This window comes from Lycium ferocissimum, chromosome 12, assembly GCF_029784015.1.
Source record: "Lycium ferocissimum isolate CSIRO_LF1 chromosome 12, AGI_CSIRO_Lferr_CH_V1, whole genome shotgun sequence".
Classification (NCBI taxonomy): Eukaryota; Viridiplantae; Streptophyta; class Magnoliopsida; order Solanales; family Solanaceae; genus Lycium; species Lycium ferocissimum.
This window is the reverse complement of record NC_081353.1, coordinates 37,436,487-37,462,766: the sequence shown is the minus strand read 5'-3', so window position 1 is coordinate 37,462,766 and position 26,280 is coordinate 37,436,487. Positions and strand designations below refer to the sequence as shown.

The window sequence follows — 26,280 nt, the reverse complement described above, 5'->3', positions numbered from 1 at the left end:
GGCGTTTGTAGTTTTTGAATCGTTAAAAAGAATAAACTCTTTTAAAAACCAAACTTTCATGCAACCTTTACAAATCAATAATTCCAAGGACATAGGATCAATATTTCATAACATCAACATATGAATATCAAGAACAAATGCGTATCATGGACATGCTCGGATTGTGAGAATAGAGTTTCCTTGAAGTTCGTGTCATAGCCTATTTTAACTATGGCATCTTGTAAGAAGGAAGGTTGAGCTTACATACCTCAAACGCTCTCCAATATAATCCAAACTCAAGGTAAATCAATCTACGATTAGGTACACTAAAGTCTACAAACAAGTCATAAAATGCCAAACATTAGCTAAAGACTTTTTGGGCATTTAATTCCAATTAGCCTAATTCTACGAAATTTAGATTTCCCACGTAAATAGGCCACCCTGAGAATTTAACTCGGCTAAATCAATCAACAACAACAACAACCAACCTAGCAACATTAATAATCAATCCGAAAGGCAATACAACAATAATAACTCTCTTTTCCATCATTCAACAACATTCATAAATTCAATTCAACGGCTTACCTTCAAGCCAACATCGACGCTTATACATTCAACTACTAACCCGAATCCATACCAACAATATTTAAAGACATTCTAAGCAATTCATACAACACTTCCAACAATCCAACAATTTCTCCAATCCACCCGAAATCGAAATTTCAAACCCGAGAACCTCACTTTATCACATTCCTCATTTTCAAATCATGATTTGCTTCCACAATTCACATTCTAACAATGCTATTCTCATCAATATACAAATTACATTAAATATACAATAACCTCGAAATCGAGTCCCAACAATTACAACATCAATTTGAGTCATTAAACATTCATTTCCAACATAGAATTCATAATGACGACGACTAAAACATTAAGCGATATTAATTCATTTCTTGCTACAAAAATGGCCTACATTCGGCCAACACCTCCCACCAACATACAAAGATGATTCTCATTCATTCTTCGCTTCTACAATGATCATAACATGCTAACTAAGCTTTAATTCATAGCTTCAACACAACACAACACACACCCACTTGCACGCTAGCACACCTTGCACACAACTCACTTCCAACATACTATTTTTCATGATATTCATCCATTTTAACATACTACAACGTGCATACAACCTTTATAACATATAGAACATAGTCAAATCTTACCTTTCCTCTTCAATTCCACATTAGGCTAGGGTTTGAAATAATGAAAACTAGCGGGTTGATCGCTCCAACGACATTTCCACGCTACTTAGGGACCTCAAAATAGTGGGTTAGCATCAACAAAATAATTTTAGAAGGGCTTGAAATGGGACTTGATTTTTGGGGGTCTTGGCCGAGAGCCTCCCTCTCTTCACTTCTTGCTCTTTTTTTTTGAAGTGTTGAAATGAATAATGAAGACTAAGTGGTCATCTTTTAAGCCCCTTTGATGAATCATCCAAGTGTCCCTTGGCTCAGCAAGTGTTGGACCAATTAAAATTGTCCACAAATTGTGTGGGCCAAACCCACCCACACCGACAACTAAGGAAAAGATGCATGATTTTTAACTTCCATTAATTCCAATTTTGGTCCCAAATTTTCCTAATTGTTCCATACCAACAAATTCATGCACAACTTATGACTCAAAATAAAATCGAAGGTCAAAAGTCTCGACTTTGCATCCCGGAATAGTTTTGTCCTTGACTTATCATAATTAATCCGGATTGTTCTAATGTACAAAAATGCGGGATATAACAGTAATATTGACTTCGATAAGCATCCTATCAAATGAAATACGGGACTGTGTCGCTGTGCATTCATCAGCATATATAGGCACCCCAGTGACACTAGCAATTCTACTTAGAGATTCTTGCTCCCAACATGACATAGGTAACTTTGGGAACTTAACCCAAAGAGGTATTTCTGTGGGGAATTCAGTAGAGAAATCGAAATGTAATGACCAAGCTTTGAGAATTATTGGCCTATTATTTATAGTATATGGTCCAGAGAAGAGGACTTTATCCCTATCAGCAATTGAAGCAAATCGAATCACATAGTAACCTTCTTTCGGCGATAAAACAATTCAGGCTCAACAACATTAGACCAGAAGTGACTCACATAACGCCTCATGGCATTATATCCTGGTATTTCTCCAATAAAATAAGCAATTAAGGCCCCTTCCCATTTCTTTACTGCCTTATCTACCTCTTCCTGAACTAATTGAACGACAGGCTTACCATTAATGAAATTTGCGAGAATGTAATCCGCTTTGAGGCCATTTTGTAGCGACTACGTTTTTGGTGAATAGAGAAGGCCCGACCATGGAGCATTATCGGTAACCACCGGTTCATTTCATCCTCCAATTGCATCGTGTTGACATTCACGAGGTTTGGGTCGATTCGTCAAATGACCGCCGATGTGGCTATTCCGGCCAGAAAGAGGGCTTAAAACCCTAGTAGGTTGCATCATTACAGGGGTAACACTCATATCCAACCTCTTCGATACCCCACTCTGTCCCGAAGAGGTCGATGCACCTTTATCCCCCATTAAAGTCGGAATCGAAGAAGGGGTAAGTTGTTTCCCCTTATCCGAAGCATCAATTTGAACTCGAGCCCCAACTGAGCTCCCAAACGCAACAATGGGAATTTTCTGAGGTCGACCACGTCCCCATCCTCGTCCTCTAGCCATGACAACCACCAGCGGCGTACGTTATACTAACGTGCGCCGAGAGCCAACGAGAGAGAGAACTTTTTTACTTAACACTTCTTCAACCTTACCATGAGGACCACTTAACAATTTTTTTCTCTTAATTTGTTTTCATTATTGAATTAGATTATATGATTACAAAATATCATCGGTTTTATTCAACAGACTTCCTTTCATATCTTTTAAATCCCAAATTAAATGGGATAATAATATCGTTCTCTGTGTAACTGATTTTTTTTTTTACATGAAAAAATTTCTTGGAAATGAGAAAGATCATAGCTGGCAGGCAAGAAAAACAAAATAAGGTTAGGTTGGATTGGAAATATATCAACCTTTGCGCTTTTATGTCCATCCGTGCAGGGCAGCCACAGCTGACTGGAATAGAGTTTCAAACGACCAACTTTTTTAATTTCCACACGTTTTAATTGACTACTCGTACGTATGTACCACTTGCTTGTTAATTCAAGCAGTAAATATATTCTCTTTCTTCTTCGTTTTAATTTCTTTTAGGAGAAGAGATGGGTCTTTTTTTATTACTTCTGCTTTGGTCTCTTTGGGTCAACCAAATATTCATTCACTTGAGATACTATTAATTATGGGAAAGGGTCAAAAATACCCCTTTATTTTGAAAAAAGGGCTAAAAATATCCTTCGAATTTATTTTGGTCAAAAACACCCCTCTCATCCTTAAAGTTTTAAAATATACCCGCTTTTGTGGAAAAGTATCCCCCAAAATACCTCAAATCATTTTTAAACCCAAACATCATTTAAATCCGACCAAAATTAAATAATAACTCATAAGATTCCCTTATTCCCCAGTACGAGTTTGAAGTTTGAGGAATTGGGAGAATAAGGAGATCTTATGGGTTATTATTTAGTTAGTGATGATTTAAATGATGGAAATGTTTTTTTAAAAATGATTTTGTTACTTTTGGGATAATTTCCTTCAAGACAGGACTATATTTGAAAATTTTAAGGATGAGAGGGGTATCTTTGACCCAAAATAAGTTCGAAGGATATTTTTAACCCTTTTTCCAAAGTAGAGGGGTATTTTTGACCCTTTTCCCATTAATTATTTTGAACTAATTATTTATATTGAAATTGGATCCACAATTGCGTAGACAAATAAGGATATATATATATATATATATATATATAAACATATGTTAATATCTGAGTTAGAAAAAATAAGGAAGAACTCTGGATATGATTCTTTATATTTGGATCATTGGAAGCAAAATGATTAATTGTGCTTCATTTTCTTTAAAGAGGATAGGATGTTTTATTTTATTTTATTTAATTAGTGAGGTGAGGTTGATACTTGTTTTACTACCGTTTTGAGCTAGAGATTGACAATTGATTGAACACGCATGTTTTGGCAGCTCGTGGTAGAGATTAGAGTACTCTCTGATGAATACGCTCTACTATTGCCTCCTATTCTTGATCGAGATTAGACCATTCCTCGTCTGGCGGCCATATTAAAAAGGAAAAATAAACCACATATAGATGCACAGTGAAAATTAATGCTTGTAATTTCTTATAGGCTGACAAAATAGTTACTACAGTACTACTACATTATAGGCTTGATAGTCATGACATTTGATCGAAGAAGATATTTAAAAAGACAAGACTTTTGAAATTTATGGTTCAAAATAAGTCTTGAATATTTGTGTGGGCAGAATCACTTCATAAAGTGAATTTGTTTTCAAATTAGGAAAGGGATCATTCATTTTGGCATGAACTAAAAAGGAAATAGGTTCACATAAATTGAAACAGAGGGAGTATTATATAATCTGAATTTTACGTTTAAAATTAAACTTAATTAAATAATTAAGTATTACATTGATTTAGGTTATTAGTCTCCGCATTTGCAAATGCAAAGGTTGAAATTTCAAAGATATTAAAAAAAAAAAAAAAAAAAAAAAAAAACGTGTCCCTCGTTTACTCAAATGACAATTTTTTTTTTTAAAAAAAAAAAAAAAAAACAAAGAAAAAAAAAAGGACAATTTTAATCCTACACACATTAACAAGAAAATATCCATGCATGCACCAATCATTTTCACTTATTTTCCACAGCTTACTAAAACGTTAGAGCAGTAAATTGAGACTTTCATGCTTCCAGTTGCCTATAAATACTGCATTAACTCAGAAACAATAGATCATCAAACTTTAATTTTCTCATTCAATTCATTTTCCTTTTAATCCTATACTTTCTTTCCTTCTTACTTTTTTTAATTACTCAAAAATGCCTACTAGAGCCTCAGTTGATCTTTCTAATATCACTGATTATGTAGTAAATGAAGGCCATGGAGTAAAGGGTCTTTCAGAAATGGGGCTTCAAAAACTACCTAAACAATACATTCAGCCAATAGAAGAACGAATTACAAAAAGCACTGTAATTCTTGATGATCAAATTCCAGTAATTGACATGTCCAATTGGGACATTGACAACAAATTAGTAGGTGAAAAAATATGTAATGCAGCTGAAAAATGGGGCTTTTTTCAGATTATCAACCACGATATTTCTCTTGAAGTTCTTGAATCTGTTAAGGAGGCGACATATAGGTTTTTTAAACAACCAGCGGAGGAGAAAAATAAGCATTCGAAGGAAAATTCATCGACGAATAACGTGAGATACGGAACGAGTTTTACTCCTAAAGCAGAAAAGGCTTTGGAGTGGAAAGATTATTTGAGTCTTTTTTATGTTTCTGATGAAGATGCTGCTGCTCTCTGGCCTTCTGCTCTCAGGTTTGCAACATTCACCATGTCCTTTTTACTAAATTTAGCCAAATACTTAAGAAGAAAAAGAAGATTTGAATTACATGCACGCAGTTAAGCATTTATTTTCCGATTTATGTTGTATATGTATATACACTGTTAGTGTAAAAAAAGATCGCACTGTCTTGTGGTAGAAAGTATATGTTAGTTGCCTTTTTTTTTTTTTTTCAGTTACTACTAATTAAAGATTTACTTGTTATAATGTAAAATTAAAATACATATATTCATGTTCTTTTTATCTGTATCTGAAACTCATCTCTCTCTTTTTATAGGGAGGAAGCGTTGGACTTCTTGAGAAACTCTGAAGTTGTCATCAAGAAACTATTGGAAGCACTTATGAAAGGACTAAACGTAAAAGAAATAGACCAAACTAAAGAATCACTTCTAATGGGTTCAAAGAGGATTAACGTTAACTACTACCCAAAATGCCCTAATCCTGAGTTAACCGTCGGAGTAGGTCGTCACTCTGACGTCTCAACACTAACGATTCTTCTTCAGGACAATATTGGAGGACTTTACGTGAAAAAACTGGACAGTGACACTTGGGTACACGTCCCCCCAATCCATGGAGCTTTAGTGATTAACATTGGCGATGCACTTCAAATAATGAGTAATGGACGATACAAGAGCATCGAGCATCGTGTTATGGCTAATGGTAAAAATAATAGGATTTCTGTGCCTATTTTTGTGAACCCTAAGCCTAGTGATGTAATCGGGCCTTTAGCAGAAGTGTTAACGAGTGGGGAGGAGCCAATTTACAAACAAGTTCTTTACTCGGATTATGTCAAGCATTTCTTTAGGAAAGCTCATGATGGGAAAGACACTGTTGATTTTGCTAAAATAGATAATTAATAGTGGGTTTGCTCGAACAAAAAATAGTGCTAGCATATATTAAGCTATATGGTATTTTTTCTATTTCATGTATCTTGCTCATTTACAACTTTTTTACTTTGTAATGAAATAAAAAGTTTAATATGATCTCCTTGGGATTAATTTTTCATGGAAATTAAGGGCCGAATTATCTTTATTTTGTTTAATTATTTCAGAGTCCATTAATTTCATAAATTTATAAGGAAGTATGACATATATCTTACCCACCTTTCTCTTCCTTCATATAGTAGTAGACTAGTAGGTGAATAATTGCAATTAAAAGCTAAAACACTCTCTCTTTTGAATCAAGAGAGATCCGTACTCTTATATTTTTCATCGTGGGCTAGTTTTTGTCTAGTGATATGAACTCATCAATAAATGTATGCATGTATACACTATACAAAAACGAATTTTATTTCCAAAGCATGGAGAAAAAAAGAGAAGGAATTAAAGAAGATGTAGCTGGTAATGGTAAAAATGGAAATTGCCAAGACAATTCTTAAGTAGGTCCCTTTTACAGTAGTAACATGTTTCACTTTCCTTCCATTAATTCCATCATGAAGTCACGACGTTGATTATGACATCGTCCGACTAATTTACAGCGTACATAGTGGGGGTCAAAAAGAGAAGAAAACAAATAGGAGTACTACAAAAAAAGAAAAAGAAGTGATAGGACTTAGGAGTATATCACTTTCAGCTTGCTTTAACGGAGAAATAAAGCTAATTAGAGCAAAATATAATCGCTCCGTTCATTTTTACTTGTTCAATATTTTAAAAATACATTCACGTTTACTAGTTACTTTTTTTTTTTTTTTCACCCATTTAGGAGGATTTATAAAAATACTCGAACCAGGACCTACCGGTCGTAGGTGGAGGTCTTTTACCACCCAGCCCATCCCTCACTTGTTTAGAATTTTATATCGAGAAAAGATAATTTTTTTTCCTATTTTATCCATAATATTGATTACACATTTTAAATCATTTTTCAAGTTAAAATGCCTCTGTAGCCGAAAAAAAAAAGCTAAATTTTCTAGTTTCCAACATGAATAAATAAATAAATTGTATAAAGATTTTTTTTTTTTTTTTTTTTGAAAAAGAGAGGAGTGGATGCGTCTGCCGGGAGTCGAACCCGGGTCTATTGCTTGGAAGGCAATTATCCTAACCGTTGGACTACAAACGCTTTGTTGTTATTGCTATGAAATTTAGATTATTGTTAAGCCGCTTCACGGGCCCTATCTTAGACTTGTTTAACTCTTGTTGCGATGAATTAAACTACATTTCCATGACCTGCTATTTGTCCATCATATTGGAAAGTCATTGGGTCGGTGGACGGGTGGGATGTAGCATATTGTCGCCAGGTTCATTTGAACGTAGTACTATTGCTACAACAAGGATAGATTACATGTAAAAAGTCACGAAAATTGCAATAAATAGCAGATATGAATCCATAACTTTAAAGTAATAATGAGTTCAATGCTAATATTCTTAAATATTGAACCCATAAAACTTAAATTATGGATTCGCCTCTGTCAGCGGAGACCTCTTTCGTGGCAAAGAATTAAACCATAAGCCCCAAGCCCCCAACGAATTGTACTACCACTTATAGGAGCCTTCTTTGCTAGTAAAATGTCTCCACGAGAAGAAATAATAGTGGGATGCTCACGCTCTTGTTGGATGTGATTAATTGACGAAGCATGTAAAGAGGTAATTAAGTCACTGAAGTCTGGCTTTATGTGCTCAGGGTATCCAAAGCAAGTGGGAGAGAGTAAGTATTTGAGATGGATACATATAAAGACAAGTAATAAGAAATGCGTACACTCATGTCTGATGTCGTGAATATATAATTTGTTTTACGTAGCTTGCATGCATGGCATTATTATCTTATTAAACTCTTCTTAAACCCTACAAAATTATTCATCTTCATGAAAAGTGCAAGTACAGCTAGACCTTGGGCATGCAATATAGGCAACTTACTGATCATATTCTCATTATCTACCTCCCAAGATAGAAGTAAGGTCTGCGTACTCTCTACCCTCCCCTCTACCTCCCAGGTAAGATCTGCGTACTCTCTACCCTCTCCAAACTAGGGGCGGAGCCAAGCTCTACTTAGGGGGTTCAAACCCCCTTCGGCGGAAAATTACACTATTTATACATGGTTAAAATTATTTTTTATGTATATATATAGTGAATACCAAACCCCCTTAGGCTTCTTCGTGTATTTACTTTTTCGTATTTTGAACCCTTACTGAAAATCCTAACTCCGCCACTGCCCCAAACCCCACTTTGTGGGATTGAACCGGGTATGTTGTTGTAGTTTGTACTGATATATTCTCAGATGCGTGGAAGAAAGTAAGTACTACTCCACTAATTATTTTCTACATGCACGTGTATATATATACGAGTATCTTTTTACCAACTAGCTAGCTTCCCATTCCACCCATCCCCGAATGAAACACAACTATACTAGTATATATTCTCATGAAAGACTGAAAGTAATGCCCTAGCTATCTTGGTTAGCGTGCTGTTGTATGCATACATGAACGTTGTGATTGCTGGTTTGGTCATCCTTATATTGATTTGTACATGAAGATATTAATTGCATGCAGAAATGGAAATTGATAATGAAAACATGAGAGCTTTATGTATGCCTGGGTAGTCGACAAGTTGGTGTCATAAAATATGAACAACCAGCATTCAGAATTGAAAATACAAACCAACCACCCGACTAACCATTTCTCGATTTGGCTGATATTGACATTTGCAAACGTAACAAAGCACATTTTAGAGAGTTAATACAACCAGTAGCATCAGTTCAGAAAAACATCATGGAATTTGAACAAGACACGACTTCGATAAATTAACAGTGCCAAATCGAGCAAGGTCAAATAAAAAGACAATATGTTAAGCAAGTACCCATCAAAAGGTGGAAAAAGAAAAACTACAATCTTGCCTCTACAGAGCTTTTACGAACATGATCTCCTGTCTACAGGGGACAAAAATATCGAAGAAAGAAATGATTGTTCTTTCTACTACTGGACTAGCAACAAAAAATATGAGAAAACAGAACAGACAGGGCTGAATATTCTTTGCTGGAAATTATATGTGCAGAGCACCAATCCCCGGCTTCAGTCTCTTCACTGCATCTCCACAAAAGGCCCTGGAGAACTGAGAGAAAGAAAGCATCACTCGGCTGATTTACAAGCTTCATGCATTGCAGTTGCACCACTATAGTACAAGTTACTACAAACTGAAGCCCACAGCATATGAATCAGATAGCAGGAACACCTGCACAAAAATCACAACATTTGTGCAGCTGCATCATAGGAAATAATCTGGGGTTCTCGTGTTACATCTGGCTCCCTTCTCCTTGGAGCTGGTTCAAACTGCAAAAGGTGAATTGTCAGACTATGAACAGTTGCAATGTATACAGAATGCACATAGCCAAGGCAGCACCTAACTATTACGTGAAATTTGAGAGAGAGAGAGAGAGAGACCTGAATGAATGTATGCCCATTGTAATCATTAACTTCCAATATGGATGCCATATTTCCACAGCGGTAACAATAGTTAGGTGCACTAAATATGGTAACCACCTTTTGATCCTGCAACAAGATCACGGTTAATGAATTTTCCCTCTTGGACTGAACTTATTGATAGAAATTTAAAGGTTATAGTAAGACTAATTACATGGGCCCAATTGAATCCCTCCATAACCAGCTGGTGTGCTCTAGCAATTAGCTTTAAATTGTTTGTGTGGTTAGACTGCTCAGATATATCCTGTTGCAGTACAAATAACCAAATGATAAAGCTTCAACTACTGGCCGGTCGAAATAAAAAGAACTACTAAACAATCAGTAAACTGAATTACTGAAGTGGTAAGCAGTTACTTGGCCAAAGGTATATCCAGCACCCCTGGGTGATATACCCCAACCGCAAAGATCATCAGGATCAGACCATAAAAGATCACACATGGCTCCCTCGTGTGGAACTTCTTGTACACGGTCAAAACTACGTACATTGTCAAGGGTTTCAATAGATGGTGACAAACCACCATGGAGGCAAAATATTTCTGACTCAACCTACACAAAATTTGAAAAAAAGAAAAAAGACACATTAACACCAGAAGTAGCATACCAGGGAAAAAAAAACGTACAGCTGAAGCATGTCTCTCATCTTCAGAAATTATACACCAGATAACCTCGACTCCAAGTTGATAAACAAACAAAAAAAGCAAACATTCTAATGGAAGCAACAGTACTGATGATTTGACATATTGGTGCCCAGTGCTAGATAAAACATTTTATAATCTAAAGTCAAAGTGTGAGCTCGAAATAAGCTACACTCTTTCCTTGCAACAGAGAGAAAAATAAAAATAAAAATCGAGATTCCATTAATGTGAAGTTATGAGTTACTCCAAATATATTACCGGCATACTCTTTTTAGTATCTAAGTCGTACTGTTGAAAACTGTTAATTTCATACACACATATTCAAAATGCTAAAATTGTGGACAAAAGCTACCTTTAGTCACCTTCTGTCAGCACATAAAAAATCATGGGCAAGTAATTTAGGTTACAAAGTACTTTTAAATCATGTTTGAGCTCCAATCTTACAAACATGTGCCAGATCGAGCTAAAATTCAATCCAGATGTGTGCGCACAAAGACACAACACACCATAGCATAAGGAGCTCTCTAATAAACAAAACCCATTATGTTCTGATTACATTTTCAAACATTAAGACGTCAACAGATTTGGGGGAAAAGGAGAAGAAAAGCAATATCACTTCATACGACAACAATTAGGGAATCATAAACAAATATACAAACCATATCAATGCATTCAACCTAGCTTGTTTCTAAAACAAAATTTCCTCATCTGTCCAGCTTGATCGTTTGTTGTTCCAGGGGGTAACATGCAAAGAAGCAGAAACACGGTCCATCATCATTGTGTAATTAGTCATATCAGTAAGGCCCCTGACCCAATCAAGATATTCATTGCAACTTAAAACACAATGAACAAATGTTTAACTTCAATGCCATTCATTGTAACATAATGATCTGAAAAGTTGTTTAAATATCTGCAGCCAAAGGGTTAAAGCACTTAAAAATAAATACTTGCACTAATTGGGATATCTAAAACCAATGCCATTGAAGAGAAGTAATCAACTATACAGACTCTGTACTTCTTAAAACATTACGACAAATCATCCATATTGACAGCAGCAGAAGAACCAATCCTACATATGATTTAGGATTATCTACAAATTGTTAAGAATTCAAATTTGAAAAATCCAGGTATCCATCCAATTATTCAGTCCAAAAAGCAAAAGGCAATGAGATAGAGCAACCCACAAAAAGTAAAAATTACGAGGACTCACTTCCGTAAACAGTCATCATAAAATCCATAAACCTGGGTAATCTGCAAGAGACCAAGGCAAAATCAGTGATGCCATAATTTAAAGCAAGGTCTGAGTTCATATTGTAAATAAATGCACAATTAATCCAACTCACGGAATATAAATATCTGTATTTATGAAGTTTAAGGGAAAAAAAAATAGAGAGAGATGTTTAATTCAACAATGACGTATACCTGGCGACTCTCATGATTCCCCCTCAAGATTGTAATTCATTGGGAATAGCGCACTTTGAGAGCCACCAAAAGCTGAAAAAGCGAACCACAGTAAAAATGAGACATCACCAGCGTGACTATTACCCATGAAAGCAACCATCACATACAAAAATTCTTAAAAAAATTTAAAAAAAAACCGATAACCCATGATTATTTCCACCTTAAGTGCACCATTACAGCAATGAAAATCACTTCCTACGTGTAACAAAGAAAATAAAGTTAGGGAGGCAACTTAGAGTCCTAGACTGCATGATTAAGCAAGTGTGACATGACTTTGTAATAAACAACTGAGACATCATTTATAATTAGTGCACAACAAAATCCTTCTAATAGAAAAAAGAGTTTAGGCCTAAGAACTCACCGTTACAGTTTCAACAGAATAGTATCCACGATCCACATAATCTCCCATGAAAAGATAATTAGTATCAGGGCACTGTCAATACAGAATAAGATAAGTAAGAAAAACAAATCTAATTCAATTACTTTCATTAAAAGCATAAGTATTTCAAATTGCATATAACCCAGAAAAAGTAAAGGCAACACTGAGTTAACAAGTGAATCCTCATGCTAATAATCAATAATACCAGAGTTTTGTTTCCTTGGATGCTAGCATTTTGTGGCTTACCAGCCATAACAGTTAAAAATCCCTCGGAGCTCATTAATGAAATGATCAACCATCGCATACATCATTCCAAGATCTCAACTTTTCCTCACATTCCCTTGCATATGGTTTTGGTTATCCAGGGGCGACTTCTTCTAATGAGTTAAATTCTGAATGGATTACATCCAGAATGTTCTGTATGCAGCTTCAAAGTATTAAAAGTCCTCAAGATCGAGAACAATTCTTCCCTTCTTACCTGAGGAGAAAGGAGCCTCTCTAATAGAATTTTATGTTTATAAAAAATGTTCATTATTACCAAGAAGACAGTGATAAATTAAAAGCAACCTTCTACTTTCCCATATAACAGCCCGTCCTGACTTTCAAAAACACATTCCAGGAGACACATGTAAGAAGAAGGAGAAAGCAATGGATAAAAAAAGGTTCATGTACCTTCCCACCAATCCAGAAGAGCTCAGCAAGATCATGGAACTGCCCATGAATATCACCACATACAGTCACAGGGCTTTTCACAGGCTGCAACAAGGAAAGGAATAGGAAAAACCATCTCAAATTACACTCAACCATTCACAAACTTGGAAATCCTTCAGCCAAGCAGTTTCGTGTCCCATGTTTTTTTTTTTTTTTTGGATGAAGTAATTTCTGGGACCCACATGTAAAAACTGAAAAATCCAAGAAAGCTCTAAAAGATACGTTACATGCACTCAGGGATGGTACTTTGTTGGTACGGGTCTACAGAAGTATTCGGTATGGTATATGCAGGTTTTTGCTATTTCTTAATGTTTAAAGAATCTATACGAACTGATCTATACTCATTTAGTACTTCATCGACATAGGATGTTGAGGCAAATGATCCATATAAAATAGCTCCAAAGTCAATATGGTGATATTTTGATTATTAACCTAGTTATAGCTCTATAAGAATAGATAAGGGAGAGTCAAACTCTAGACTCTCTGACACTGGCACTGTATAAATCTAATATCAGCTAGTTTCACATAAATCAGTTTCACAGTTATTAAAAAAAAAAAAAAAAAAAAAAAAAACATAAATCAGTTTGGCTATGGCATAATCAGTTTCACAAAAGTTTTAAATTTCAAACTAAAAAATATAAAAATATAATCTAAAAATCTAACTTGTCAGGTTGTGCTCTCAACATGCTGATGTAAAACACATTTTAGGAAAGGGGACAAAATTATCCCTCTTCGCTGGCAGCAATGAGAAGAAGAAAGAATGACTACTAGACTTTGGAGCTCAACAAAAAGTAATCAACACAGAAAAGGAGAAAACAAAGTTTTTAAGACCTCACTATCGTCGTGAAAAAAGAAAAAGGATATCAGTAGCAAAGCAGAAAAGGAACAAAGAGAGAAAGCATGCAAAATTCAAACGGTTATACCTGCACATTGCTCTCTTGCATTAGAATCCCCTTCGCTTTCTCACATAATCCTCTTACCTAGTTAAGTTGTAAAAAAGATATAGCTGGTCAATGCAAGTAACTCCTTTATCTATAAACAAAAAGAAGGGGAAGAAAACACGGCTCATTACCAAGGGTCACATACAACAAGCATTTGATAAGAGCCTTAATGGAAAATAAGTTTAAAAGCTAGAACCTAAAAATGGATTTCTAAAAAGAAAAAACAACAACAACAGCAAGAAGTTGAATTCTCAAATATGTTCATCTCACTTTCGAATATAACTTGGAGAAACAACTTTTTTTTTTCTTTTTTTTTTTGATGAAGTAAGTTGTTTCATTGAGAAAAGGCATCAAGCAGATGCATAATTACAGGGGCTAATTACAAATGGACAAAAGCAAAAGAGAATTATAAGCTATACATTGGCTCCCTCTAAAACTTTCCAAAAACTTCTGACATTGTCCATAAAGGTTTACACAATGAATGGGAGTTTGAGGAACCATAAAACATCTTCTATTCCTCTGATCCAAATACACACTCATATTCCAGATCTTTCTGATGGTCTTATCAAGAAGACTCCAAGAAATCTGAGCTTTCTTTGCGGTTAAACTGAAAAAACACAAGAGCATGTTCCAGAGGTCATATGCTACTGGGCATTGAAGAAAAAGGTTTTGCAAAGAAAGCATCTGAACAATCCTCTCCTATTTAGATTGTCTAAAGTAAGACAAGCATTGACTGTAATCCAACTGAAGCATTTGATCCTCATAGGCAGATTGGTCTTCCATATTTCCAAAATCTATCAGGTTCTTGACTTTGTGAGCAGAGTTGTCTATAGCATTCTTTCACTGTGAAAATGCCTTTGCTTCCCCACCTGAGCCTGTCTGCTTCACTTTCATCAATATTGTGAGCTTCCACCTTTGCCAACATTTCCATCAAACTCCCAAATTCCCAGTCTTGCACAAACCTTCTGAAATGCACATCCCAGTGGTTGTTAGTCCTGTTTTGAGCAATTGTGGAGTCCTTATGCATGCATGTCAGAAGAAAGTTCACTAAGTAATGATCTGTAGCAAGACTTTGGCTCTTCCAATAAAGTTGTTTCTCCAACATGTCACACACTTCTCCAGCACAAGTAGCTTTTGTAATAATAATTTAAGCACGAAATTTCTTACCAAAGGGTGCAGAGACCTTTAATGAGCTAATAAAATTTCCAATTTCAAAATTTATTCTTAGGAATTTTCAAATTTCATTCGAGTTCATTAAGAAATATCATGAACTCATTGATTTGTCAGAAACAAACGAAGTCTTTAAGTTGAAACACAGTAAGACTTCACTAAGTTTTTCTTTTTATCATGTACTTTGTGCCAGAAAGTGAGTCAGAAAACGAAATGAACATAATTTAACAATTAGCTTACTGTCTCGCAATACGGTCAGCAATGAAATTGACCAAAAAAAAAAAAAAACACCTCCGTTTTCCCTTCAATCAAAACCAAAGAACATTGAGCAATATTTTAAATCTTGAAAATCGAGTAACACATATATGTTTCCCTTGTGCTACCCAGAGCAATTCTTAAAGACAAAAGGATCTAATTACATACTTGTACATTTGCCCAAGTTGAAGAAAGAGCCCAATAATCTGATCAGTAATACATCAATCAAAAGAAATCCACAAAGGAAGAAACTGAGAGAAAATCAAGGAGAATGGCTACATATCAGCCAACTATGCCTCAATCCCAATTCCCAAATCAAGATGGGTTCAATTATCTACATCAATTCCACTATTTACATTTATACAGGAAAGGCTTTTCATTTGACTATTTTACTCTTGTTATCAATCTACCGCAATCCTCATAATTTATCTCCAAACAAGAACACCCAAATATCAATCCACAACACCTCAATCTCTCTCAAACTAGTTGTATAAATCCTCTATATCTATTCCGTCCATTCGTTCTTTAATAACACAAGGATTCATTATAATTTGGCTTTTTTTACTCAGCATACAAGATTTGCTTTGTATTCTGCCTTCATTAACACAAAGATTCATCATAAATTTGACTATTTTAACAGCTCCTCAATCAAACTAATAGATAAGGGTCTACACTGCATAAGCTGATCAATTTGCTCGTCCGGATTACCATTACCTGTGCTCGCAGGCACTGAATCCAAGCTCATCTTCCTCAGACAGCACGAAATCAAGTGCCTGAGACGTCGTTTAAGTCTAGTGGCGAAATCCCCTGTGTTTTGTTATTCTGTTCATCTTTCTCCTACTACTATTTAACTTTCTTTATTAATTATTATTAATCATTTTTAGGTTTCAACTATTTATCTATTCAATTTTCCAAATCATTAATATGTATAAAGGTACGCACTTAAAAAACATTTTTAAATTATATGAAATACTTTACATATTTAATTCAACTTGTAATTTCAATCAATATATTTACTAGTACTAGCTCATGTTGAATTCTCGATGAGTCATGTATATTTTCTTTCAAGATATTCGTTATATCAATTAAAACACACATATTCATTTTGGAAAACAATTTGAAGATAAGATTGCATATTTATTAATCGAAATCACACCTATGATGTAAAATATATTTCAATTGTTTTTCATGTTTGCTTAATGAAAGAACAAATTCATTAAGTTGGGCGAAACTTATTGTGAAGATGATTATAGTTTTTGGCTTATAAGTCAAAAGTTAAAATGACAAAAATAAGCCCAAAAGTCGTAAGCAAAAATTCCTAACTTATGGTTTTCGGCTTATAAGTCATAAGCTCATCCAAACGGGCTCTTAATTTTGTATTCTTCTTATTACAATGTTAATAATGGAAGTGAAATTTAAATTAATCAACTAAGTAAATATTTGTTCATTTCTGATAATATTTAGTTTATTTTTGCTAATCAAAGTAAATTGTTCTATTTTTTTTTTAACACTAAAAGGAGGAGGAATTAAATTGGCATTTCATCCATATTCTCTTAATTACAAATCATTAAAATGTAAAAATGTGAAATATATCCAACCAAAAACATTTAAATTAAATGAAATACTTTATATATTTAATTCACCTTGTATTTTCGATTAATTATATTCATTCTTTTTAATTCACTTTAACGTTTTCATTATATCAAAACACATATAGTAATTACTTTGTGACTTTATTTTGACAAACTGTTTGAAGACAAGATGACGAGTTTATTAATGTAAATGATACTTGTGACGTAAAATATTTTTCATTATTTTTCACTTTTGCTTATAATGAAAAATTAAACTAATAAAGTTGGATAAGACCTATTATGAAAAGAAGCATTAAAAAAATATTCATAATGCTCACAAAATTACAAAAAGTTAGCATACTTTAGATATATATATATTTTTTTAGTAAATTTGATTACCATAACATTGATTACATCCAACAACAAAAATAACCTCGAGCGTTAAATGCTGTAATTCACTTTTATTATTTATTTTCATGATGATGCTAGCATGGAATTGAAACTTTTAAAATAATGAAGATTAAAAATCTCCTTAAATCCAATTATATTTCTTTTATATTTGCTAATCGGTCCTTCAATAAAGCAAAAAACATTTACATTATATACCCTCCTCATTTCTTGGAATTGACATTACATACCCTTACTCTCGAACCTTCTTCTTCCTTCCTGTTTATTCTCATCTCTCAGCAATTCTCACTCAATTGCAGAGCAAAAAAGGAAAGAAAAAATGGCGCAAATGGTGAGAAACATGAGGGTCCCACCAAATTCAGTTACTTTATCAGAGGCTAAGAAGAGGACATTAGAATTCTTTAGGTTGTGTTGCAGATCCATCCCTGAAATTATGGATATTTACAACTTATACGATGTCGTTTCGCCCTCTCAACTCCGTTCCGCTGTAGCTGCTGAAGTTCGTAAAAATTCCAACGTTACTAATCCTAAGGTACTCTCCCTCTTTTAGTATCATATTGTACTGTACTGTTTTGATGAATATAATATTTGGATAGATTGTATCCTTTTTCGTCGTTACACAATGTTAGATATCAACCATTTTGACGGATAAACCTACGAGAAAAGTAGGGTATCGTGTAGAGCTATCATAAAAAAGCATGATAAATGATAAAATATGATAACATAGATAATAAATAAAGACAAAATGAGAAAAAATAAATAAGGTAATGATTACATATTATGGGACTTTTCGTCGTTAGGTAACGATGGACTTAACGATACGATAAAATAAACAATACGTAAGAACCATCCAAACCAGCTGTTAATTAATCAATTAAGTATGTTTCAATTCTGAATTGATTTGGTCTGGTTATATGAATCACGTGTATCCTCATTTATTCTGTTGAAATTGGAGAAATGTTTTCATTTCATGGTAATTGGGAGTGTAAAATGGTGACTTTACTTCCTTATAAAAGAATATACTGTAATAAACAATGGTGAATTTACTTGATTGATTTCAAAACAGTTGTAGGTACTCTTTCTTTTATTCATTAACTTAATTAGTCAATTAAGTATATCTTATTTCTGAATTAGTTGTGGTCCACCGTATATGAATCCTATGTATCCTCGTTTATTCGGGTTATAGGCAGAATTAGGAAATACCAGGTTCAAATTAGAGAAAAATTCATTTCTTGGTAAGTGGCAGTGTAAAAATGCTGACTTTACTTCCTTATAAAAGAATATACTGTAATAAACAATGTGAATTTGCTTGATTGATTTCATAAGAGTAGTGGCTAATTACCTTGATAAAAAGATGTTGATGGCTGATAATGAGATAGAGATTGAATGTTCTTATTTTTGGATTATGCAACGGGCTAAAGGATTTATCAAAGTTGTTTGGCTAGAAAGATTTTGCAAGTGATCCTAAGGTACCTTTTCTTTTATTCATTAACTTAATTAATCAAGTAAGTGTGTTTCAATTATGAATTAGTTGTTGGTACGGTTATATGAATCATCTGTATCCTCATTTGTTTGGGTTATAGGCAGAGTTAGGCAATACTCGGATCAAACTAGAGAGAAAAAAAATGCATTTCTTGGTTAGAGGCAGTGTAAAAATGCTGATTTTACTTCCTTATAAAATAAAATAAAAATAATAAACTATGGTGACTTTACTTGATTGATTTCATTAAAGTAGTTGCCAATTACTCTCTCTTTTATTCATTAACTGAATTACCTGATTTAGTATGTCTCAATTCTGAATTAGTTCTGGTGCGGTTATATGAATCATCTGTACCCTCATTTATGCGGGCTATAAATTAGGCAATACCCCGTTCGAATTAGAGAATTTTTTTTCAATTCTTGGTAAGTGCAGTGTAAAAATTGTAACTTTAATTGATTGATTTCATAAAAGTAGTTGCTAATGACCTTGATAAGAAAATGTTGTTGTTGATGACTGATAATGAGATAGAAATTGATATTTTTTATTTCTTGTGGATTATGTATGGTTAAGAGATTTATCTAAATTGTTTGGTAGAAAAGATTATGCAAGTAAATGGGTTGTGGATGCTGTCAATGTATGAATTAACATCAATGGCAAGGGAAAGATATGAAGTCTGATGATAAAGTTCCTTAATTTATTTTTAGTTTGATTTAGAGTCTCTTGATCTTTACCATAGTTTAGAAAGCTTTGACCTTTTTTGAAAAATAAAGTGCCTCTTTTGAAGAATATTATTAACCTTTGTGTGCGTCCCTTTTTTCAAGGGTTGACGGTGGGTTTGAGGGATGATATAGTAGTATGTGCTGGAATCAAGTATTGGATTTTCACTCATTTCACATACAAGATAGAATTAGTTGCTAATTTGAACTGATAGGCAGGTGAATGAAGTGGATTCTAATAACTAGCTAACAAGTTTTAACTGGCGGGTCATTCATTTGGATCCAAATAGTGTTTGAGCCTTTTGGCTCTCCATAAGTTTCTTAGTTTGGGTTGCCAAATCAGTGAAACAAATCATTGTAGATTTCTTTTTCTGGGTTTGATGAGATCGATTAATTTAGGCAGCTGATGAATTCTAAAATTGGCTTCTTTTTCAAGGTAATTGCTTGTAGGATTCAGAGAGACTAATTACTGCTGTTCAGTTTCATGAGATTTCAAGATACTTAGAAAGGAACAGATGCAAATATGGGCTTGATTGATTTTGGTTCTTAAAACCATCAGTCAAATACTCTTGTTATGTTTGGAAACTGTAAAAGTAGCGGCCTTAACCACAATGACTGTGCATTTTTATCCAGAAAAAGAACATGTAGAGCAGAAGGAAGAATGGGTTTAGTGAAAGAAATTGTCGGCAGATAAATTGAGCTTCTGATTGCTATGTTGTTAGACTAAGGTTCCCTAATCTCTAACTTGGAGAATTTGAAGGTGCATCATCAAGATGCCAGTCTGACTTAGCTTTACTGTCTAATACACAAATGTTTGGTATTTTTCTACCTTTCGAAGCAAAGTTCATTTGCTTGGCCTTTTCTTTATGATTGTGAACTTGTTATGCATCTTTTGATTTTGCTATTATTTCTTCGGAGATTTAGCTGGCAAGGTATGCAGGTAGAGCTTCTTAATGATCATTGAAGACCGAGGATAAAAAATCTATTAGATTTGTTGAGCTTAAAGGGAAGAGATGGCTATATTTGCATAATATATTCTCCATGCAGAACAAGAACAGTCAAGTATTTATTTCCAACATTTGCAATTTCACAGCTTGTGATTTCCGTGTTTATCATATCTTTCTCATTGATACCTCTTGTATCTTCTTTATTAAAGAATTGTTTCACATTTTGTGATCTCTGTATTTTTTACATTTTTCCCTCGTACTCAAATGTTTTAGGCAAAAGTATAGCCTTAGTGAGAAATGGAAATGCTGAATAGGGTAAGAAAGCGCCTGGCTGCATGATCATAGGTCTGATGCAAGTAGTCTGACACATAAAATTGGCAATCTTCCAAAATTACTGGGGCTCGTGTAGGCAATGAAAATACTGCTACTACTCCGTCCTTTCTCTTACCAGATCGCTCTTCCTTTTCGAATTTTTCGGTGTAAATAACTCTATATCCCCAAAGTTCCTATTCTGAATTTCCTTTATACGGTTAAGGTCCTTGAAAATTATTATCTTGTGTACCAGCAAAAAAAATTATAAGATCAGTAGCAAAATTTATGTTCTTTTGTTTTAATTTTGGTTGGAAAGGAGATACTTCTAGATGGGTCACCCTGGAAAAAGATAGACTTCCGTGGTAACAACTTTTATCCCTTCAAGGCACATCCTCCACCCTCTACCCAAAAACATAATAAATTGAGAAAGGAGGAAAAAAAAAAAAAGAATGGAGGGAATAACTTCCAGGAATGGCTTTACATTCGAGTTCATACATTGTTATCCTTTAGAAATTGAACTTGCCCCATGAGATTTCTCATCTAGATGCATATTGCTATTTATTATGGTTTGATAACACGTCCACTATCATCCTATGACATGTTTCAGTAAAATGTGGGTGTTCAATTATGCAGCAAGGCAGTTTGTCCCATTGTGCTCATGACTCATCTGTATCTTACAGGTAATTGACATGCTGCTGTTTAAGGGCATGGAAGAGCTGAAGAACTGTGTGGACCACTCAAAGCAGAGGCACCATCTTGTTGGCAAATACGTCGTAGGTAACCAAGGTCTTGTTCAGGACCTTGGACACAAAGATCAGGGTGCCTCTAATTTCCTGAAAAACTTTTACAGCAGCAACTACTTCTAGAGTTCTTTGTAGAACTTTGTTTTCTGGTGGGTGAAGTTCCCAAATAATGATGTCATTTGCTTGCATCCTACTCTTGGATAAATATATCTGCTCTTTATTGGTAATGAGTACTCTTCTAGAACAGGTTGTTATGTTGTCTGCTTTGAGATGGAGACATGCTCTTTGTTGTTTATCATGTAAGAGTTACTCTATTACTGTCACATCTGAAGGAAAAAGTGTGAGCCTCTTAATTACTTGAATCTTAAATGATGGTTTGCCTTTGCTGTCAAGGCATCTATGAGCCTGTTTGGATGGGCTTAAAAACGCAGCTTATAAGCCAAAAAAAAAAATAATAAGTTGGGGCAGGCCAACTTTTAAGCTTAGCCAAACCGGCCAACTTAATTTTTTTGGCTTATTTTAACCACAAAATGGCTTATAAGTTGGTCAGCCAAACACTCAAAAATGCTGAAAACAGCTTATAAGCTGTTTTCAGCAACTTATAAGCTAAGCCAAACGGGCTCATATATAGCGAACTACTCGTATAATCCGAACCTTTCAGCGTTAAGCCAAACGATTTATATATAGCGAACTTGTCAAGCTATAATGAAATGTTTCAGCGTTAAGCCTGTAGATTTATTTTCAGCAGATGATGTTTTTCCTGTCAAGCTTGGTGAAATGTTTGGTGACTGTTCCAAGACCATAAAAGCTGGCTCAAGAAGGTTTTGTGGTTACGATAGTGATGTTTTTCCTGTCTAGTAAAGGTCGCGCTAAACTTCTCATTCATTTTCTTTGCAACAACCATAGAAGGGTATTCATTATGCACACTGATAAATATATTGCAGTCTCAAGCTATCAGCTGTATGAATTCTTACTATGCATTACTCTTATGTATATGTGATTTAATCTAATTATATTACCTCCTCAATTGAATGAAACCACAACACCATGAACCAAATAAGAATAGAAACCTACGCTATGTGATATCCTCATGAAAGTTGGATCCACAAGCAAGCTTCTTTGAGGTTTCAATTGCAACGTTGTTTTGCTCATTTAATCGCATAAAGAGAGCTTATATAAAATATCTAAATTGCACCGACACCCCCTATTGTGATGAGACTGTAGTTTTTTTCAATGAATGCCTTCTAAAATTGCGTTCACATATTTTGATTATTCAATCGGGAGTTTTTGTTGTTGCCTACCTTTTGTGTATTATATTTCTGAAAGCCATTTATGCTATGATTGCGGCCTTTGACTTCCGCAATTACAATCGCAACTATCCTTAGTGGATGCCTTCGGATTCTAGTTCAATTACGATTCTATATATTATAAATTAAGCGGTCACACTTCTTCATGCTTAGATATGCCCTTGTACATTAATCACAAAAACGATAACATTACCTTGAATCCTACAATTACAACCCTTCCAAGTATGCGATTGCACCTCTTCTTTAGGTTGTTATGCTTCATCCTTGCTTTTCTCCAAATGTCGCATATGGCCTTGATAATGCTTTTTCTTGGGTATCTGTTATGTCGTTAGGGTTTGTGAAATGTGGGAATTGAATCGATTTGGGGATTTAGATGAATTAGGGATTTTGTTTGGAAGGGACATGTGCAGAATAAGGGAAAGGGCCAGCTCATTTAATGAAGCAAGGATCCTACGGTGGAGATTAGAAGTAGCAAATAAAGGGTGGACGATGGAGATGAGCTCAATACAGCTGGAAGCTGAGTCGGTGCCAGCTGGTGCCAACTGGCAAACCCAAATAAATATCCCAACTGAAAATAGGAAGAGCAGTTAATCATTTTTAAGGAAAAAAAAAACCATTTTTACCTCTCCCAGATTCTTATCCTTCTCTCTCTTTGATTCTCTCCTTCCTCTCTCTAGATTCTTCTTATTCTCTCATCTCGGGTAACTCAATTACTGTGGAATCATTTGATGTGGAGATTATAGTTTAGATTCATTGACAATCTTGTGGTAACTGAAATTATAGTTCATTTAACTATCAATTGGTGATTGTAATTGAGCAGTTTGGTGGAGTGAGTAATAAAATTACCAGATGTGGCCCTAATTTCCCTTGATTACTTCCGCAACGCATTAGAATATTACAATTGGTATCAGAGCCCAGTCCTGGCCCAAAACATCATGACTATTACAGAAACTAGATCAAAAACTATGGAGGAAAGTGTAAAAAAACTCGAAAATCAGTTGCAGAACCACATTGTTGAAGCAGGTCGTAAATCTGAAGTGACAGATGCGAAATTAGACGACTTAGGGAAAAAGCTTGATATGTTGATGGAGAGGTTTGCACCAGTTCGTGATGGAATATTAGGCAGTCCTCCTAGAGTCAACGTGCAAGAGGTGGAAGAGCAGATGAGTGGATCTGGTAATCGAACCAGAGAAAATCAAATGGGAGCACCTGCAATAAGGAATCAGATTAATCATTTTAGTTACAAGGTTGAATTTCTTATTTTGAAGATGGAGATCCACAATCGTGGTTGAGAAAATGTAACAAATATTTCCAATACCGCAATGTGAGGGATCCTAAAGAGAAACTAGAGATGGCAGTCCTTCATTTGAGTGGAAGGGCAGAGGTATTTCTTATTTCACTTGAGTAACGGTTCAGTAGGATGGACTGAACTGAGGAGTTGTGCAAAAGATTTGCTGAAGGCACTAACAGTGTACTCAAACTCTTGGGAGAATTCAAGAGGGTGGAGCAGAGGAGTACAGTTAATGAATACTTGGAAAGGTTCGACGATCTAAATGCATGGGTGTTAGTCAGAAATCTAACCACTCCAGATGACTTTTCCTAGGGTTCTTTGTGGAAGGGCTGAAAGAGGATATCAGACACACAGTAAAATTGTTAGACCCTTTCTCATTGAGCCAGGCTGTAGAGAAAGCTAGGCATCAGGAGAAGGTGTTGGAGGTAGCTAGCAGAAAGAACAAATTAACATGGAGCAAAGGTCCAAAACCCGCCAACAACACTTACAATACTAGTAATAGAACTTTACCAACAGGTTCTACAGGAAACAAGTTGATGGAAACAAAATGGAATTCAGGACTTTGCTATAAATGTGGTGACAAGTATTTCTATGGTCACCAGTGCAAGAATAAGCAGCTTAATGCCATAACTGCCGCTGAAGATCAACCCAGTGCAGAAACAGAAGGGGGAACAATGCCAAAAGAAGAGGATCACCACTTTTCAATGAACCAGAGATTGTGGAGGAAGCTATAAGTATGCATGCATTGTCAGGAACTGAGGTTCCTAACACTATCAGTCTCATTGGAGAAGTCAAAAAAAGGATGGTGAGTGTACTTCTAGATTCAGGAAGTACCCATAGCTTCATGGACATGAATACTGCTAAGGAAATGGGGAGTGTCATTAGACAGGTGAACCCAATGAAGGTGACAGTAGCAGATGGCAATCAAGTGATGAGTTATCACATTTGCCCTAGGTTTAAATGGAGGATACATGATACTGAATTTGAGGTTTGGGCCAGGCTGATTAACCTAGGGGCATCTGATATGATATTGGGGGGAGACTGGATGAAAAAGCACAACCCCGACTCTTGGATTTTGAAGCATATGAGGCACAAGTTACTCATAAAGGGAAAAGAGTTTGGCTTAGGGGTATGCATCATCAAGCTACCCTTAAAAGCATGACATCCACCAGTGTTAAGCAATTGTTGAAAAAGAGTAAACTGTTTTGGGGCCATCTATTTACCATAACAACAGAAGAGGTTCAGGAGGTGGAAGAATTACCTACGGGTAAAACTGCAGCATTGGAACTGTTTGCTGATGTATTCAGTGAGCCAAAGACCCTTCCTCCCAAGAGAAACCATGACCACTTTATCCCCTTGAAGCCTGAGGCAGCACCAGTTAGTATAAGATCGTACAGGTACAATTTTTTTCAAAAAAATGAGATAGAAAAGCAAGTGAAGGATATGCTAAGTAATGGAGTAATACAACCTAGTCACTCTCCATTCTCTTCACCCGTGCTATTGGTAAAAAAAATAAAAAAAAAGATAGTACTTGGAGATTTTATGTAGATTACAGAGAATTGAACAAGATGACCATTAAGGATAAATTTCCAATTTCCTTGCTTGATGATCTGTTAGATGAACTGAATGGGGCTGCTATCTTTTCTAAGATAGACCTTAGGGATGGGTATCATCAAATTAGGATGAATGTAGCTGACATATACAAGATAGCTTTCAGGACACACTTGGGTCATTATGAATTTAAGGTCATGCCCTTTGGCCTAACTAATGCACCAACCACTTTTCAGAGTTTGAGGAATCATGTGTTCTAAGATCACATTAGACAGTTTGTACTTGTGTTCTCTGATGATATATTAGTCTATAGTTCTAGAGTACAGGAACATGAAAGGCATTTGAAGAAGGTGCTGCATAGTCTTAGAAAAGAGCAACTTTATGCAAAGAGGTCAAAATGTTCCTTCTGTAAAAAAAAAAAGTGGAATATATGGGACATGTAATCACTGGTGGGTGTATCCACTGATCCTGCTAAGATTGAAGCAATGACTTCTTGGAC

General features: G+C 35.0%; 2 protein-coding genes, 1 long non-coding RNA gene, 1 other non-coding gene and 1 pseudogene across 4 annotated transcripts in view; 2 read left to right on the top strand and 3 right to left on the bottom strand.

The window, feature by feature from the left end:
• Window positions 1-26,280, bottom strand: part of LOC132039032 (uncharacterized) — a 44,146-nt gene that overhangs the window by 8,516 nt on the left and 9,350 nt on the right. The window lies entirely within an intron of this gene.
• Window positions 4,877-6,478, top strand: LOC132040290 (feruloyl CoA ortho-hydroxylase F6H1-3-like). The gene is made up of 2 exons (XM_059430930.1): window positions 4,877-5,470; window positions 5,773-6,478. The coding sequence occupies exons 1-2, from the start codon at window positions 4,968-4,970 to the stop codon at window positions 6,350-6,352; spliced, it is 1,083 nt and encodes a 360-aa protein (XP_059286913.1). The 5' UTR covers window positions 4,877-4,967; the 3' UTR covers window positions 6,353-6,478.
• Window positions 7,479-7,550, bottom strand: TRNAG-UCC (transfer RNA glycine (anticodon UCC)). The gene has a single exon. It is a non-coding gene; the product is annotated as a tRNA-Gly (tRNA).
• On the bottom strand, window positions 9,287-15,057 carry LOC132040896 (serine/threonine-protein phosphatase PP2A catalytic subunit-like; annotated as a pseudogene).
• On the top strand, window positions 17,659-21,988 carry LOC132039959 (NADH dehydrogenase [ubiquinone] 1 alpha subcomplex subunit 6). Its single transcript, XM_059430524.1, has 2 exons — window positions 17,659-17,966; window positions 21,570-21,988. Exons 1-2 carry the CDS (start codon window positions 17,754-17,756, stop codon window positions 21,753-21,755), a joined length of 399 nt encoding a protein of 132 aa, XP_059286507.1. The 5' UTR covers window positions 17,659-17,753; the 3' UTR covers window positions 21,756-21,988.